Source organism: Panicum hallii, chromosome 1 (genome assembly GCF_002211085.1).
Source record: "Panicum hallii strain FIL2 chromosome 1, PHallii_v3.1, whole genome shotgun sequence".
In the NCBI taxonomy this organism is placed as follows: Eukaryota; Viridiplantae; Streptophyta; class Magnoliopsida; order Poales; family Poaceae; genus Panicum; species Panicum hallii.
In genome coordinates this window covers 50,621,935-50,639,419 of record NC_038042.1, presented here as the reverse complement: position 1 = coordinate 50,639,419, position 17,485 = coordinate 50,621,935, and the positions used below count along the sequence as shown (strand labels likewise).

Below are 17,485 nucleotides of genomic sequence, written 5' to 3'. Positions count from 1 at the left end.
TGTCGTGAGCTCCGAATTTCTCAACGCGTCCCGCATGCGGATGCTCCGAAGAGCACAAATTCCGTATGCACTTGCCCTAAACGAGCTGGACAAATACGTGAATTTCAGAAAAGGCGCCGTGAATACAAAAATACCACCAGACCAGTGCACACAAAAGCCATGGGGCCCCCGCGCGGGTGGTCTCGCGAATTAGGTAGCCACCACCGAGCTTTCCCCCGCGCGAGCTTTTTATCATGATGAAGGGATGAGGACTGTTGCTGCATCCGTTCCCAATTCCAAAGCGCCGAATTGGTTTGGGTGGCCACCGGGGCCTTTGGATCTTTCTGGGGGAGGAGGAGATAGGCACCAGCGCTATAAAAGAAGCTTTCCCCCTTCTCATTTGGGGCCTGAGCAACCCGCAACCACCGCACGTTAGGTATCGAGGCAAGAACAGAGCAGGGCAGGGCAGAGCAAAGCGAGGCGGCTGCCAAGTCTTTCGTTGGAAAGAAGGTTCAGAGATGGAGGGGTCGATGACTGAAGGGCATGTGGTCGGGATCCCGGTGAGCAGCAGGGCGTACGGCATCGAGGAGCCGGAGTTCCCGGAGGAACAGACGCCCGATCATGGAGAATTCCCGAGCTCCTTCCAGTCCAGCTATGGTGAGAGCCGGACCCCTGCTCTTTATCTGTTCGATTTCGGTTCACTGCAACCAAGACGAGGAAGAAACCAAGAAGAGCGTGTGCTGACCAAGTTATTGCTTCCTTTCAGATGCGAACAGCTCCACGACCGCCGACCGGCCGACGAGCAAACACGGCAGGAAGGGAGACAAGATCGCTCAGGGCATCAAAGAACACGGTAATTTACGATCCTTGTTTCTCCTACACGGGGCAGCTGGAAAAGTTGTTGAGGATGCTTTGTCCTTGGCCATGGCTTTGGGAAAGTAGACTGAAGTTGCTTGCCTGCTCCCGATGTGTTGTCTTTGCAGTGATGCTCGGGCCCAAACTTTCCGACACGGTGAAGGGGAAGCTGACGCTGGGCGCGAAGATCCTCCAGGCCGGCGGCGTGGAGAAGATGTTCCGGCAGTGGTTCTCCGTGGACAAGAACGAGAAGCTGCTCCGGGCCTCGCAGTGCTACCTCTCGACGACGGCCGGCCCGATCGCTGGCCTGCTCTTCGTGTCCACGGCGCGGGTGGCCTTCCGCAGCGACCGGACTCTGGCGGTGTCCACCCCGCGCGGCGACAAGGGGCGCGTGCCCTACAAGGTCACCATCCCGCTGAGGAAGGTGAAGGCGGTCCGCCCCAGCGAGAACAAGCACCGGCCGGAGCAGAAGTACGTGCAGCTCGTCACCAACGACGCCTTCGAGTTCTGGTTCCTGGGCTTCGTCAGCTACAACCGGTCGCTGCAGCACCTGGAGCAGGCCGTCGCGTACTCGCAGCAGCAGGTGCAATGACGGCGGGCGCTCGACGCACGCGTGGTGGAGCTGCTGCTGCTGCTGCTGCTGCTAGGCTGATGATGGGGAGTGGTTTCTTCATGTGCGCGCCGTGTGTCGTCTTCGTGTAGTTGGGCTAGTTCTGTCTGTGTATGTGTAGGGCTGCAACATGTCGTTGTATATTTGGGGATCGGTCGCCTCGTGGATTAATCGGCTGTGGCTAGCAAGTTGGTTGGAGGCGATCGATCAAGGGCATGTGATCTTTTTGGGGTTGGGGAAGAGGAAAATTCATGGATTTGCAACAGAAATGGTTGTGCGCCGATGCAAAAGTGCCATCAATATCCATTCTTTTCTCAAGAAAAAAAAGTTGTGCTGAAATGGGATTGTGCTATCAGAGGCCTCAAGGATGGTACCAGATCGATTCGTAGCTGCGTTATCTTGTTGCTTCGAGGTGATGTCTGAAGAATTCCGACATCAAGCGTGTTCGCCACACATGACTGTCCAAGCACTGCACTTTGTATGCTAGTCTCTGCAGACGATGTCTGGCAGAGAGACTGAATTCAGTTAACTGCTTTCATGCAGATTCCAGATTAAACGAATTGAATTCAATCACCTCTCTTTCTTACGAAATCCACTCTTATTCAGTCAGGTCCCTGCATAATTGCATTGATGTGGAAAACAAACTGCCCAGCTTGGTTAGGTAAACAGGAGAAGAATCAGAGCGTGGGAGGACCACGTAATGGTTTCAGACACCCGAAGTCAGAAAAATAAAACGCATTTCTCTGACTGAAAGATGGCACATATCCGACTGAAAAAGATTGGAATTCAATCCACTGTTTCCATACAAAATCCGGACTGAAAAAAATGGATTCAGTTCACTGGTTCTCACAAAATCCAGTCTTATTCAGTCAGGTGCCTGCACTGATGGAGTAGCAAACAAGGTGTCCAGCTTGGTTAGGTAAGCTGGAGAAAAACCATTCAGTGGACGATCACATATTAGATTCAGACACGCAGAGAAACAGAAAACAATATTCCTCTGACCTACATAAGTCAGTTACCTTGCAAACTAAGCTTTCTGATCCATCCTCGCACCAGAATTCTAATGTTGCCATTTTGGTCACCTGAACCATATTCTAGAGGTATATGAACGACAAACAAACTGCACAGTTTGTTAAAAGAAAAAAGCTTTAAACTACCCAGACCTGAATGGGTCAAGTTGGAGCCATGCATGACTGACGACTCTGTCCAAGTCGGCCATGCCGATTCACATCCTCGGCAGCGTTCAAACCCTAGCACCGAAGCGCCGAATGGCGATCTTTTGTTTGGTGGCCGAGGGAACAAACAATACGCGCTTCGACCTTTGGCTTGGTCCTTCCTATCTCTGGATGAACAAGGTGCTTTGTCTGTCGGGCTGCTTTGGACCATCGGAATCAGGTAACCCTCTTTCAGAATCTCCACACAGTTATCCGATCAGATGGCCTTTATCAGTTGGGCCTTTACCCACTTGGGAAGGCAAAAAGGGCCATGCAACACAGTTTGTCTTGGCCATGAAGTTATCGCCAAGAAGAGGCGCGAAGGGCGCCATTGGAGCAGCATCACCTCATGGTTTACAGAAATCAGAGAGGGACCTAAAGAGAAAGGGGGCCGCCTTGGCATTTGCTCCAACCCTAAAAAACTCGCCTCTAATTTGGTTTCTAGAAACGAAAATGATCCCTGCAACTTGGATCTTCTTCTCCAAAGCAGCTGCAAAGCTGGCCAGCCTGGACTCTGAAATGTATATCTCGCGTAGTTTTCGCTCCTTTCCGCTGAAAAGACAGCGTTGTTGGACTGAAGACATTGCACCGGGCGAGGATGTTCCGACAGAAACCAACAGGTTCCACTACCTACAGTGGCAGAATTCCATGGCGGCGTCGACACGAACGCCCATGACTAGGATCCGCCGAGATCGACGCCGGAAGGGCCCAGCTCGTCAGTCCGAGCTTTTCCACATCACACGGCGCCTGACTAGGAGGCTGCCCCTGGCCCTGCGGCCAGGATCCCCTCCGCCTGCCGGCGCAACCGCGGACAAGGACAGCGGGGCGCCGGTGGCCTATCGCGTGCGCGGCTGGGGCCGTGGGCTCGGCACGTAGCTGGCCGAGGCGGCCGTGCTGAGTCCGAATCGGTGCCGCGTGGGACGCGATCCGGACCCGGCTGACTTCGTTGGCCGAAGAGGTGGGTGGCCAGCGGTGACTTCGGTTGGGAGGGAAGCCGGACGAGAAAGGAGACTGGAGACCGGTCGGAGGTCGGGACTGCTACGCGCTTGCACTTCCGATCCCGAAGTGACCGAGACCAGAGAGATTTTTCGCTGGAAAAAGGGCGTTGTTTTACACGATGGATCGTCATGGCTCTGCATCATCCATATGCCACGGGACATGGGGCCTTGCTGTCCTCCTGAGTTTGCAGTCAAGTTGAGTTCTTCCCTTCGTTTCAAAAAAAGTTTGAGTTCTCACTTTTGGAACGAGAACGGGAGCATTTTCTTCTGCTATGACTCGGATCATGTGAGTAAAGTAGTACTATGTCACTACGAGCCCATTGAATATTCATCGTGTCCTCCTCATCCTCATCCCTTTGTTTCGCCAGAAATTTAAGTTACGGCCTCTACGTGCCGCTACTTCTTGCTCCACTGAGATAGCCCTCGCATCTTCTCGTGGTGGCTGGTTCCCCTTATCCCCTATGGTCCTATGAAGAAGGCGTATTTTTTCCCCTTGTTTTTCTTTTGAGAAAAAGGTTCCCGCATGTCTCCAGTGGCCTGTGTCATCTTCATGCTGCGTTCTCTGGCTCTCTGCTTCTCCACATGCGCCACACCAACGTCGTCTCCACCTTGTGCCACCCTCAAATCTGCAGTGCTCCGATGCTGAGGCTGTGTGGACCTGACACTGGCACCTTCTCTTTGCAGTTTCGATTAGAAGGTTCTTAACGTACCTTTTCTCTCAACGACTCAACTCAAAACACTCAACGATAAACTGATCAATAAGAAATAACATGTTCCTGATCAAAGGCTAACGGTAGGTACTAGGTACTCGAAAAAACAAAGCAAAGCACACCCTAAAATCTCCATACATCAGTTCCTAGGGCCCTACCTGGCATGGCACCCCAGGTATCTTTTCCCGTAACCCGGCGCACGATAAGCTAGCGAGAATCGTGCGAGCACATGGGGTGCTTCTTCGAAAGCGGCAAGCCATCCGCCGCGCCGAGCCACCTGTCCCCGCGGCGCGGCGGCCGTCGACAATTGCGGCAAGGCCTCCACGCCGGCGCGCGGCGGAAAGAAGCAATATCCTGCGGTTGGCCGCCCGATGGCCGCCGGACCCCTGATGGCTCCGGGCTCCGGCAGGCCGCGCGCACGATCGGAAGAAAGCTCGGAGGCGGATGACACAGCCCCACGCCAAAGCCTGGCCCTTTTCGCGAACATGGATGGACCGCCTGCTTTTTCCGGCGCCGGTGAGCCGGTGCTGACTCCGCACGGATCCACCCCCGCCTTTCGCCCCAAGATTTCATCACCCAGGCAGCTTATAAAACCGGCGCCCCGGCCTCGCTGTCTCGAGCCACCTAACCATACACCAACGCACAAGCGCTCTCCCTCCCTCCCCCGCACCGTGGTTGGCAAGGAAGAATCCAGTAGGGCGTGGAAGGAGAGAGCCATGAAGATGTCGAGCGGCAGCCACGTGATCGGAGTGCCCGTCACCGCCAAGGCGTACGCCATCGAGGAAGCGGCGAGGGACCGGCCGCCGGCGAAGACGAAGGACGGCGACCGCCTCGCGGTCTCGCTGACGCACCCGAGCTCGTACGCGCCGTTCGGCTACAAGCACGGTACGTCCTCGATCAGGCCCTCGAGATTGCTGCCTCTGTGCTCGACATCGTGTGTTGGGTGCTGCCCTACGTACTTGATGCTAACAGGAAGTTCACACGCTATGGTTTTCAGGCAGCAAGAGCCAGGTGATCCACTGGGTGAACAAGCTGGGAAGACGAGCTCAGAGCTTCAGGGACCATGGTGAGTAGTAGTCAACAACTTTTATTTATGCGACTTCACCTCAGCCGACCAGTGGCAGTGGATGATGGAACAGAGTACGTGTTCGTGAGCTGACGTGTTCCGTTCGTGTGCGCAGTGACACTGGGGCCGAAGCTCTCGGAGACGGTGAAGGGAAAGCTGAGCCTGGGCGCGAGGATCCTGCAGGCCGGCGGCGTGGAGCGCGCGTTCCGGCACGCCTTCCCGGCCGAGAGAGGCGAGCGGCTGGTGAAGGCCCACCAGTGCTACCTCTACACCACCGGCGGCCCCATCGCGGGGATGCTCTTCGTCTCCACCCGCAGGATCGCCTTCCGCAGCGACCGCTCCCTCGCCGTCACCTCCCCGGCCGGCGACGTCGTGGCCCGGGTCCCCTACAAGGTGGTGGTACCCCTGCGGCGGATCAAGCGGGTGAGGCCCAGCGAGAACGCCGAGAAGCCGGAGCAGAAGTACATACAGGTGGCCACGGTGGACGGCTTCGAGTTCTGGTTCATGGGGTTCGTCAGCTATCAGAGATGCTGCAAGTACATGGTGCAGCTGATGGAGATCTCCGGCGACCTGTGACGTGGTCGGCGCGGCGCGGGAGGGGGTCGAGGCGTGTCCGGCCGCGGCCGGTCGCCGTGGATCGGAGGTCCGTGCGCCCTGTCAGTAAGGCAGTCGAAGTGATGAAGTTTGTGGGCTGCTGTGCACGCGCAACAACGTCTTGTTGGAACGTTGGTAGCCTCGAACTGCTCCACCACTTTTTTGATGGGGGCACGTTCCTTCCGCTTGCGATTCGGATTGGATGGCAATTGTGTGGTCGCCCAAGTTCTGTTAATTAGTGCTGTAGGATTGATGATGGACCAAGGAACTTGGTTTCGCCAAATGAAAATATTTGAATTATTCTCAGGATGACAAGGATTAAGTTTTTGTTTTTCTTCATCCCGCTCTGAGTTTTTTTCTTTCTTTCGATGTGCCGCATAGACAAGGATATACTATGATGTCAGTTCTTCTCGGTTTTTCCTCACAACCATTTCCAAACTAGGAATGAATCTTCACTCCAAACTCTTCTCGTTAGCCATTTAGCATTGCCAGATTATTCGATTGACCTACTACTTTGACCCGATTTTCTGGCTCCACATTTCACTTGTAATAGAATGCACAGGTACTCACACATCCTCCCAAGCAAAATTAATAAATGTTTACGGATTCACACAGCTGTACTTTCTACTTCTTCACAACATGTCTCTATGTTGACTGATTGTTGTGCTGACTCTCCAATGCTCCGCCACTCACCTTAATAATATCTTTTTGAGAGATCTGTTCGAATATTTGGGTCTAGGCCATATAAATCCAATTAATTTCTATAAAATCTCAAAGGTCCATTAGTGCATAGGTGCATAGAAACAAGTTAGTCTCACCTTGCCAGTCCTTGCCAGTGGAGGTGGAGGGAACCTAGCTTAAATAGTTGGATGCTCTCCATGCTGTTGCAAGTGTGGGTGAGAGGTAGAAGGAAGAACATATGCGCGCTCGCTCGCCTCGCCGGGCTTGGGCGAAGGGCGCGTGAATGGTCCGTCAAAATCCGGGTCCAACTCTTGCGGGAAATTGACTTTCTTTTGCAGAATTGTTTTCTGCTACGGTTGTAAAGAGCCGATAGTTCCCCATGATCGGCTCTCCGGTCTCGGGCGAAAGAGCCGATTGTTCCCCATGATCGGCTCTCCGGTCTCGGGCGAAGCGCGTGACGTGCGCGTGAAAGGTCCTGAAATCGGCTGTAGACTACAGCCGATTGCTCCCCGGCGGCTTCCTTTTGCCACATTGAATCTGTAACGGATTTCACGCGCGAAATTTTGGGACTCGTAACCGACTTGGTTTTTGGGACGCCAAAAACCCCAGCGGTTCCTTTCTATAAATACGCATGGGTGCCGGCTAGAAACAGAACACAACAGAAGATGCACAACACGCCTCGACCTGCTTGCTGCGCCGCCGCGTACGCTACTTCATCCCGTTCGTCGGCGTGCACCGGCAATCGGGAGAGCAGGTCTCCGGAACCTCGTCCTCAGCGATTCTGCACTGGGAGAGGGTGAATAAGGTTTTTGGGAAGCGCTCTGCGCGACTGCTCGAACGCTTCCACATCGCCGTCCTCTACGTCCTCGTCACCATGGCTCGTCTACCTCCTCGTCAGTGGGGTGCGACTCGGCGTCGTCAAGCGCGCGGTGGTGCTGATCGTTACCGCCGTCTTCTTTGCCTGGTTATTCCGGTCGGACAAGAAACGTACGGTTTTCTATCCCTAACTATGCCTTTCATACCTAGTATGATCTGATTAGGGTTGATCTTGCTGCTGCAATATTTTATCTTAAATTACATTATGAACATGTTTAGATCTATTCGTTTTCTGTACGCAATTATCGTCATGGTCATGATTTATCTTCGGATTAATTTAAAACTGAAACTCCTATTTATTCCATCAAGATCTTCTACCCTACCATATCCCACGCCCACATAAGATCCCAACAATCGTCTTCCTCCACACCATGTAGCCTACTTCCCCTTCCATATTCAACCTTCCCTGTCTCGTGGTTTGATCCCTCAGCTTGAGCTCGAAAAGGGGAATATGAGGTTGTCCATGCCCTGCAAGTAAAGATGCACACCTCTACATAGTTTATATCCATTCGAATAGCTGCAACCTCGGTGAAGAACTAGCGGGCACACCACCTTTTTGTGTGAGTGGGCTGTGGTATGTACCGTGTTTAGAATAACACGGCCATGGAGCCTTTGTTTACAGATAGAGTAGGTATTATCTAGAAATCAGCGGGATGGATTACATCTCGCCATGACTGACACCTTTTTAAAGATGGAGTGGATATTATTCAAATATGGCTTTTATTCAACTGATTCGGAACGAGGGTGACATAATTTCACTGCATCTTAAAATTAGCTCTCCGCTAAAGCTAATGTTTATATCACTATCCTTATTTTTCTAAGTATGTATCTAACTTCGAGTAGTGTTAGGACGTGCTGAGTACTTCAATACTCACTCTTGCTTGCTTTTTATTTTATTACAATGATAAGGAGAAGAAGGCTGAGTCTACGTCCTCACCCAGTACCTAAACTATGGCAATGCCATGGGCAATTCATATTTTCATCGTTATTCTTTCCAATTTTGTTATATTTAGTCCCAAATCGGAAATTAATGGTGGAGAGCACAACATATAAGGTGGGGGCAGCCCTCACCCGTCAGGCTAGTCTTTTGGGTTGAGTTAGGCCTGAGGCCTTGATTGTTGCAGGCTCCGGTGGACCTAGTGTCAGACCCGGGGCCACCGGGCTGGGCACATAACGTAGTTTAAAGAGGTCTAAGAGATTAAGTCCGTCTTATCTCTTATTCATCTGGTTTATCTCTTGTTTATCCCGTTTAAATAGGAGATAGAGCTAACCAACACGGAGGGGATCTACTCGAGATATGTTCTGGTATGATCTCTCAGCGGAGGTTGGTTAGCACCTTTATAACTCTGGCCTCTCGGATATATAAGGGAGGTCAGGGACCCCCCTAGAGAAAGGAGATCATTAGGTCATTCTACACCAAAGAGAATACAAACCACCGTACAGGACGTAGGGTGTTACGCTCCGTGCGGCCCGAACCTGTCTAAAGTCTTGTGTTCTTTGCACCTTCGAGTTCCTGATCTCGGCGTTCCCTCACCCAAAACTTACCACCTTGGGTATATCCCTCGGTGGGCAGCCGGTTAAACGCCGACAGCTGGCGCGCCAGGTAGGGGAGCGCGTCGAAGATCCACCGGCGAGCTCGATGGCTTCGTTCAGATTCGTCAGGTCGGTTCCCTCTCAGGGCACGATGTTTGTTTTTGGTTCATGGGTCTGCATCGCAGATGGTGCGGGCAGTTTCCGGCGATTCCTTGTCGACATGAAGCCAAGAACCTCCGCTACGGATTTCTGCAGCGACCTCGACAAGTTTGTCGACGACCTCGACAACTTGCCGCTCCACGCTCCCGCAGCACAGGACAAGGTGGAGTCCGCTTCAGCCTCGACTTCTTCTGGTGTTGCGGCAACTTTCCCTGGTTTGGACTTGTTCCAATCTAGGGATTCGCTTAGCCGATCTCAGCTCGGTTTGTGCGAATCGGCCACTGGTCTTCAGGAGGCCGACGCCTTTGGGTCCCTCTCCATGTTTGAGAAGGACCTGAACTTGTTACTCCAGATCGGAAAACTTGAAGCCACCGCGTGTCGGGGGGCTTCGGGTTGTTCCGGTGCCGGTGATCTGGTGGTCACCTCCTTGCCGGGGGGGGGGGCATGTGGTGCACTGGAGGGGCGTAACGCTCCCCAAACCACTCGAAGCAGAGGGTCGACTCGTGGCTCACCTCGAGCCCTTGCCTTTTCAGGAAGGCAGGCCGTTGGCCACTGCGACGGAGGGGACGACTGAACTAGTCGACGAAGGTTCTCATGAGCTTTCCTCCCGCCAGGTGCTGATGGCTGAAGAAGGCGAGGACGGTGGGGATTTTCTCATCGACAATTTTGAAGCGATCTCCGAGGATGAGATCACGGCCAATGTTGGTGACGAGAACGACGCCGATTGTGAAGCGCGGAGGGCCAGAAACAGGGCCCGCACAATCCGGCGGAGGAGGGCTAACGAGCGTAGACGATCTATGCATCGCGAGCTTGATCCTGAGTTCGCCGCCGTCAGCGAACGGGGGTTTCGGACTCCGGTGGCCAACATCGCCAGGGTTACGGCCATCCTCGAGCGCAGCCATGACCCGGAGGTACGTCAAGCACTCTTGTACGCGCAGAGGGCTTGGATCCAGTTGGATCAACACAACCCGGCGCCTACCATCAGGGAGGAGCGCGTGGGAGAGAGTCGAAGTCAGGCCCACAGCCGAACGGCTGGCGGCCGTCCTCGACGTCAACCCAGCAACGACAACGCTTGCGGGAGCCAGACCCTTGGCGGGAGGCAGCAGCCACCGCAAGGGGGTCAGCCACGACAAGCCCATCATCGACTCCCTCCGGAGGATCTGCGCCAACACATCAATGAAGGCCGCGATGCGCGCACCGTGATTTCTTCCAGGCGCAAGACCTGTGAAGAAGTCGAGAATGAAGGTACTGACTGCAGCGATCGATTTCCTGCTTTTTCTGCTCGTTTTAGCAGCTACAAGTACCCGGAGGGCTTCAAACCGATCGGCATCACCAAGTACGACGGCAAGCAGGCTCCCCAGCAGTGGCTTCGTTGCTACTCCACGGCCATTGACGTCGCGGGGGGCTCAAATATCACCAAAGTCGTCTACTTCCTGATGGCTTTGGACCCTGCGCCGCTCACTTGGCTGGAGAGCCTCGGCAGCAACACAATCGACTCCTGGGAACGACTTAAGAAGGTCTTCATCGATAATTTCCAGGGAGCAATTACCCGTGCAGGTACTCGACACGATCTTGCCCAGTGCAAGCAGGAACGTAACGAGCTTCTACGGTCCTACACGCGTCGCTTCTTCAACGTCCGCGCCACCATCGCGAACATCTCGGAGGAGGACATCATCGACTGCTTTTACAACGGCATCACCGACCCGAGCATATACAGAGATTTCGGGCGGAACAGGCCGAAGACCGTTGCGGGCCTTCGAGATATGATGCACGATTGGTCCGAGCAGGAGGAGAAGATGCGGGAGCGGTTCCCGCGGCGCCATGATAGCAATCTGCGGCGCCCAAACGACAACCGCAGCGACAAAGGCCAGCGGGACTTTTCCGGGCCACCCCGGAAACGAAAGCCAGATGATGTCATCGCGGCTATCAATCGTCCTTCGCGGGGCAAGAAGTCAACGACGCAGGAGGAATTCGAGAAACTCCTGCAAAAGAAGTGCCCATGGCATCCGGGCGCCAGCCATGCCGCCATTGACTGCTACCACCTCCGGAGGACGTTCAGCAACACCGGCGGTGGAAAGAAGAATAAGAAGCCTGCTGACAAAGAACCCGAGGATGACGATCACGATGACCAGGGGCGTAATCTGAAGTTTCAGGATGCCTCGAAGGTTGTCAACATTATCTTCGGCGGTGATGAGGATTTCGGTTCCAGGAGGGACCAGAAGCTGCTTCTTCGGGAGATCTTGTCCGTCGAGCCGGCGGTACCACGGCCGCTCCGTTGGTCGGAGGTCCCCATCTCGTTCTCTCGCGACGATCAGTGGACGAGCTTCTCAGAGCCCGGTAAGTTCCCATTGGTCCTGGATCCTGTGGTGGCAGAGGTCAAGCTTACCAAGGTCCTCATCGATGGTGGAAGCGGGCTCAATCTCATCTTCGTCAGTACTCTGAAGAAGATGGGCCTGGATTTCAAGGATATGCTGGTGCCCAGCAAGTCCCCCTTTTACGGGATCGTCCCAGGTAATGCGGCGCATCCGCTTGGCACGGTCGTCCTCCCAGTCACCTTTGGCACGCGGGAGAACTATCGTACCGAGTTCATCAAGTTTGAGGTGGCTACTTTTGATTCCTCTTACCATGCAATATTGGGTCGTCCGGCACTAGCTAAGTTCATGGCAGTGCCGCACTATGTTTATCTGCTTCTTAAGATGCCAGGACTCGGTGGAGTGCTCACCCTCCGTGGCGACTTGAAGAAGTCATACGACTGCAACCAGGAGGCGATCCAATATGCTTCGACTACTCGTGTGCCAGATGCTTCGGGAGAAGTACTCGCGGCCGCGCAGCAGCTTTCCCAGTCTGGGCTGGCAATTCCCTCCAAGAAGGCCAGCAAGTCGAGCATCCAGTCGACTGATGGCGCGGCCCTCAAGACGATCCAGCTCCAGGAGGGGGATCCATCTAAGACCGCCGTCATTGGCGCGGGCTTAGGCGACAAATACGAACTCGCGCTCGTCAGCTTTCTTCGGGCTAACCGAGACATATTCGCATGGAAACCTGCGGACATGCCAGGGGTGCCCAGGGAGTTGATCGAGCATGCTTTGAATGTAGACCCGAAGGCCATGCCCAAAAAGCAACGTCTCCGGAGGTTTGCTCAAGACAAGCGTGAGGCCATTAAATGAGAGATCGCTAAACTCCTCGCGGCTGGATTCATTAAAGAAGTAATTCATCCAGAGTGGGTAGCGAATCCAGTGCTTGTAAAGAAAAAGAACAATGAATGGAGAATGTGTGTCGACTACACCGATCTCAACAAGCATTGTCCAAAAGATTATTTTGGGCTGCCGCGCATTGACCAAGTCGTCGATTCGACGGCTGGGTGTGTCCTTCTTTGTTTTCTTGATTGCTACTCAGGGTATCATCAGATTGCGCTCAAGGAGGAGGACCAAATCAAGACTGCATTCATCACCCCATACGGGACTTATGCGTACAAAACAATGTCTTTTGGGTTGAAGAATGCAGGAGCAACATACCAACGCGCGATCCAGATGTGTTTCGCGGATCAGCTGCACCAGAATGTTGAGGCTTATGTGGACGATGTGGTCATCAAGACCAGGGATTCTGATAGCCTGATCGAAGATTTGGAAGCAACATTTAGTAGTCTACGCAGATATCGGTGGAAACTCAATCCCACCAAGTGCGTCTTTAGAGTACCTTCTGGGAAATTGCTTGGGTTCATCGTCAGCAACCGGGGCATCGAGGCCAACCCTGTCAAGATCACGGCCATCACTGATATGGAGGCTCCGGCCACAATCAAGGATGTGCAGAAGTTGACAGGTTGTATGGCGGCCCTGAACAGGTTCATCTCCCGACTCGGGGAGAGAGGACTACCTTTCTTCAAGCTCCTAAAACACCAAGACAAGTTTCAATGGACGGAGGAGGCCGAGCGAGCTCTACAAGACTTGAAAATTCACCTCCAGTCGCCTCCAATCCTTACCGCTCCGCTACCGGAAGAGGATCTACTACTCTACATTGCGGCAACAACCCATGTTGTCAGCAGCGCTATTGTAGTCGAGCGAGGCGAAGAAGGCCATGCGTTCGGAGTGCAGAGGCCCGTCTATTTCGTCAGCAAGGTCCTCTCCGAGTCAAAGGTACGGTACCCAGCTGTTCAAAAGCTCTTATATGCAATTTTGATTACATCAAGAAAGTTGCGCCATTACTTCGACGAGTACAAGATCACTGTGATTACGGACTTCCCGCTGGCGGATATTCTCCATAATCAAGATGCCACGGGACGCATATCTAAGTGGGCAGTGGAACTGGGGGCTTTGTCAATCGACTTCAAGCCACGCACTGCCATCAAGTCACAGGCTCTAGTCGACTTCATGGCTGAATGGAGGGAGAATCAAGTCCCAACCCCAGTGGACAAGTCAGAGCACTGGACCATGTATTTTGATGGGTCCCTCAAGCTCGACGGCGGAGGCGCTGGTGTCTTGCTCATCTCCCCACGAGGCGAACAATTGAAGTACGTCCTTCAGATCTTATGGAAGGTATCTAATAATGAAGCCGAGTATGAAGTCTTGCTTCACGGGCTTCGTTTGGCGATATCACTAGGGATCAAGCGATTACTTGTGTATGGCGATTCTCTTCTTGTCGTTCAGCAGGTCAATAAGGAGTGGGACTGCAACAAGGAAACAATGGATGCATACGTCCAGGAAGTGCGCAAGCTGGAAGGCAAGTTTTCTGGCTTGGAGGTTCACCATGTGCTACGGGAGCACAACGTTGGCGCGGATATCCTGTCCAAGTTAGGGTCAACGCGCGCTCAAGTCCCGCCGGGAGTCTTCATCCAGGAGCTTGATCAGCCATCCATCAAGCCTTCTCCGCAAGTAACCATCGACTCGGGTTCCCAACACCCCGATCGAGAGGTTCTGATGCTGGGGGAGGACTGGCGAGCGGCTTTCATCGACTTCATTCAAGACCAACGGCTACCAGCGGGAATTGACGCTAAGAGTGCGGAAGCGGCGCGCGTCTTAAGAAGAAGCAAGGGTTCGTCCTGGTCAACGGCAAGCTCTACAGGCGTGGCGCTCGGTCAGGAGTTCTTATGAAGTGCGTCACGAAGGAAGATGGGTACGACATACTACGAGAGATCCACGAAGGCGTCTGCGGCAACCATGCGGCGTCAAGAACGCTGGTTGGGAAAGCATACAAGGCCGGCTTCTGGTGGCCCACTGCAGTAACCGACGCGGAGGGTCTCGTGCGCAGGTGTCAAAACTGCCAATTTTTCAGCAAACAGACCCATGTTCCTGCTCATAGCCTCATCACTATACCACCGTCGTGGCCTTTTGCTTGTTAGAGTCTCGACATGATCGGGCCCTTCACGACGGCGCCAGGCGGTTTTTACTCATGTTCTGGTGGCTATCGACAAGTTTACGAAGTGGATCGAGTACAAGCCAATCGCCAAGCTCACGCCAGACCGGGTCGTTGACTTCATCTCAGATATTTTGCACCGGTTCGGCTTCCCCAACACTATCATCACGGACTTGGGGTCAAATTTCACGGCCAACCATTTCTGGGAATTCTGCGAGAACGCTTACATCGAAGTCAAATATGTCTCAGTTGCACACCCGCGGGCCAATGGACAAGTCGAACGGGCGAACGGCTTGATAATCGACGGTCTCAAGAAGCGACTATACGATGAAAACAGCAAGAAGGGAGGCAAGTGGTACACGAGCTGCCGCATGTAGTCTGGGGGCTTCGGACTCAGCCGTCCAAAGCCACAGGCCAAACACCTTTCTTCCTCGTATATGGATCCGAAGCCATTTTACCAGCCGATATCATGTGGAAGTCCCCAAGGGTTGAAATGCACAATGAAGGCGAGGCGGACGAAGCGAGGCAGTTAGAGCTCGATTCTGTGGAAGAAGCTCGTTGCACCGCCCTTGTCCAGTCAGCCAGGTACCTGCAGGGGATCCGCCGATACCATGATCGCAACGTCAAGGAGCGGTCATTCAGCGTTGGCGACCTGGTTTTACGTCGTATCCAGGACGAATCTGGCCTACACAAAGTCAATCCAAGGTGGGAGGGCCCGTTCGTCATCAAGCAGGTCACACGGCCAGGATCGTATCGACTACAATGCCCCGAGGGCCAGGACATCCCAAACTCCTGGAACGTCCAACACCTGCGCAAGTTCTACCCATAAGCAAATACCTGGTGATATCCGAATTCCTCAGGGGCTTGGACGATCTCCTTTTTTCGATGCATATTGGAGGCTATGAGCCACAATATTCGGGTTGAACATTTATTCTCCGGCGCACGACGGCCACGGCCACGAACCAACACTCGTGTAGACTGGCCGCTCGTCGTGAATAAAGTTGTGACTACATTCACAATTTATCGACTTTACTTTTTGTCGAACCATCTGCTCCGGCTACAACTCCTCGATATATCGAGTTCCGCCGCGACCTTGGGTGGTCGCACGCGACCGAAGTCGCACCTTGTCCAACTCATTTGATCCGCTCGACTGGCTCAAAAACAGCACGTTGGACAGGCTCGCATGAAGAGCTACCTCAACTACATCCTGAGTGGCGGCACTCAGAACAGTCATGTTTGCCAAAAAAAAAAGGCCAAAACGCGGCAACGACCGCACCTGCTCCTAATAAGCCCGATCCGTCCGCCCGGGTCTCACACAGCTTACGGAGCACGCTCATAAGCAGGAGCGATTTTCGACTACACTCAGAGTCGCCGCACTCGAGCTAGTCCTAATTTTTGCCCTACGCACGGCAAACCCGTGACGATGCTCGCGTTCCTCCTAACGAGTCTAGGCCTACAATTTCGGGTTGTGGGCCACTGTTAGACGAGTTCCCACACGGAGCTACGGCTACCTTCAGGGTCGTTGCACCCCGGGGTAGTGTCTGCTACTTGCGCCTTGTAAGCCTGGACATCGCTCAGCATAGGCCACACACACACAAGTAGAGACAACGACATAAACATATATACAAGAGAACGAGTACTTGTTCCTCATACGCTAATCCTGCAGTACACTGTGTACAATTTGTTCTGCTACAGGTTGGCTTCACGCAGGTACTCTTCAAAACGCTCGTCCAGCAGTCTGCCGCCATCCCCTGCGCAAAAATGTCTAACTGCGCATTGGGCACGAAGGACTTTACATATGCAAGGGCGTTGCTCACGCAAGCGACTGAGCTTCGGATAAAAACTGAGCATTTTCTTCGGGGCTTCACGGAGCCGTCCCAGCAGGGGCCGCAGGCCTGCCTCGCCTTCTTCTGGCGGTCACCATGTCGACCAGTTCCTGGGCGGCTCCCTGGAGGTCCTCCAGCTCCTTGCGCCGCTGCTCTCCTTCTCGCCCGCTTTGACTTGCTGAAGGCAGTCGACGAACTGACGTTCAGTCGTCATCACCTTCCGCAGCCTTTCGACTCATCTGTACGACGATACAGCACATTCTTCACGTCAGTAAGCAGCTCCTCTTTGTGTTAATTACTTTCCTAAGCTCTGTGGTGAAGATGTTTCAGCAAGCAAGTAAAATCACTAAGGAAAAGTACTCGAGGGAAACGGGGGCCTACCTTTGGTGCGCCTTCTTTTCTGCCTTGAGCTGCTCCTGGTACTCTGCTTGTTGCTCCTTGACCCATTGTTGGAGCTCGGAGTTGGCCTCTTCAAGGTTCTTTCAGGTCATTCTTGAGCAGCCAGGTCTCTCGAGTCCTTTCCTGCTTCAGCATATCAAGCTCGCGCTGCAGATAGCAGTTCTTCGTCTTCTCCTCGGAAATGCGCTTGTGCAGGGCACCTAACTCCCGCGCGTCACTCACAACCGCGCGGAGTTTCTCCGACTTCTTCTGGGATTTGGTAATCACATGCTGCGCCAAAGGAGGAGAATGAGTACTAAACAACTCACCAATGCACACACCCGGAACTTTACGCGAGTACTACCATGGAGAAGTTGTAACTCCTTGAAGGTGCTCTTGAAGGTCTCCAGGTTCTCGGCCGTTAGCAGAAGATCATCCACCAGGTCGGTGGTGATGATGTTCTGGTACCCTGGCCCCGGTCCTCAGCACCTCACGGGGACTCTCCGAGGGCCCGGCGGCATCCCCGGACGGCGGCGGCTGGACACCTGCAAGCATACGAAGTAGTCACCAATTGTCCTCGGACCCTGGCATCAAGCCGCGGGCGGGTAAGCGCGTACCTGTATCACTGTAGGAGCGGCACCAGGGCACGACTTGTTCCCC

The 17,485-nt window shown here is 53.8% G+C and overlaps 2 protein-coding genes across 2 annotated transcripts; both read left to right on the top strand.

The window, feature by feature from the left end:
- Window positions 1-271: 271 nt before the first annotated feature.
- Window positions 272-1,796, top strand: LOC112891739 (putative GEM-like protein 8). The gene is made up of 3 exons (XM_025958684.1): window positions 272-636; window positions 746-832; window positions 963-1,796. Exons 1-3 carry the CDS (start codon window positions 498-500, stop codon window positions 1,424-1,426), a joined length of 690 nt encoding a protein of 229 aa, XP_025814469.1. The 5' UTR covers window positions 272-497; the 3' UTR covers window positions 1,427-1,796.
- A 3,209-nt stretch (window positions 1,797-5,005) lies between these two features.
- On the top strand, window positions 5,006-6,363 carry LOC112902858 (GEM-like protein 4). Its single transcript, XM_025972046.1, has 3 exons — window positions 5,006-5,251; window positions 5,364-5,432; window positions 5,548-6,363. Exons 1-3 carry the CDS (start codon window positions 5,083-5,085, stop codon window positions 6,006-6,008), a joined length of 699 nt encoding a protein of 232 aa, XP_025827831.1. The 5' UTR covers window positions 5,006-5,082; the 3' UTR covers window positions 6,009-6,363.
- Window positions 6,364-17,485: the final 11,122 nt, after the last annotated feature.

Excerpts from the sequence above, each read along its gene's own strand:
- LOC112902858 (XM_025972046.1), top strand. The coding sequence starts at position 5,083 with ATGAAGATGTCGAGCGGCAGCCACGTGATCGGAGTGCCCGTCACCGCC. Across the intron at positions 5,252-5,363 it reads GCCGTTCGGCTACAAGCACG|GCAGCAAGAGCCAGGTGATC; the intron begins GTACGTCCTCGA and ends TATGGTTTTCAG. Across the intron at positions 5,433-5,547 it reads TCAGAGCTTCAGGGACCATG|TGACACTGGGGCCGAAGCTC; the intron begins GTGAGTAGTAGT and ends TCGTGTGCGCAG.
- LOC112891739 (XM_025958684.1), top strand. The coding sequence starts at position 498 with ATGGAGGGGTCGATGACTGAAGGGCATGTGGTCGGGATCCCGGTGAGC. Across the intron at positions 637-745 it reads CTCCTTCCAGTCCAGCTATG|ATGCGAACAGCTCCACGACC; the intron begins GTGAGAGCCGGA and ends GCTTCCTTTCAG. Across the intron at positions 833-962 it reads TCAGGGCATCAAAGAACACG|TGATGCTCGGGCCCAAACTT; the intron begins GTAATTTACGAT and ends TTGTCTTTGCAG.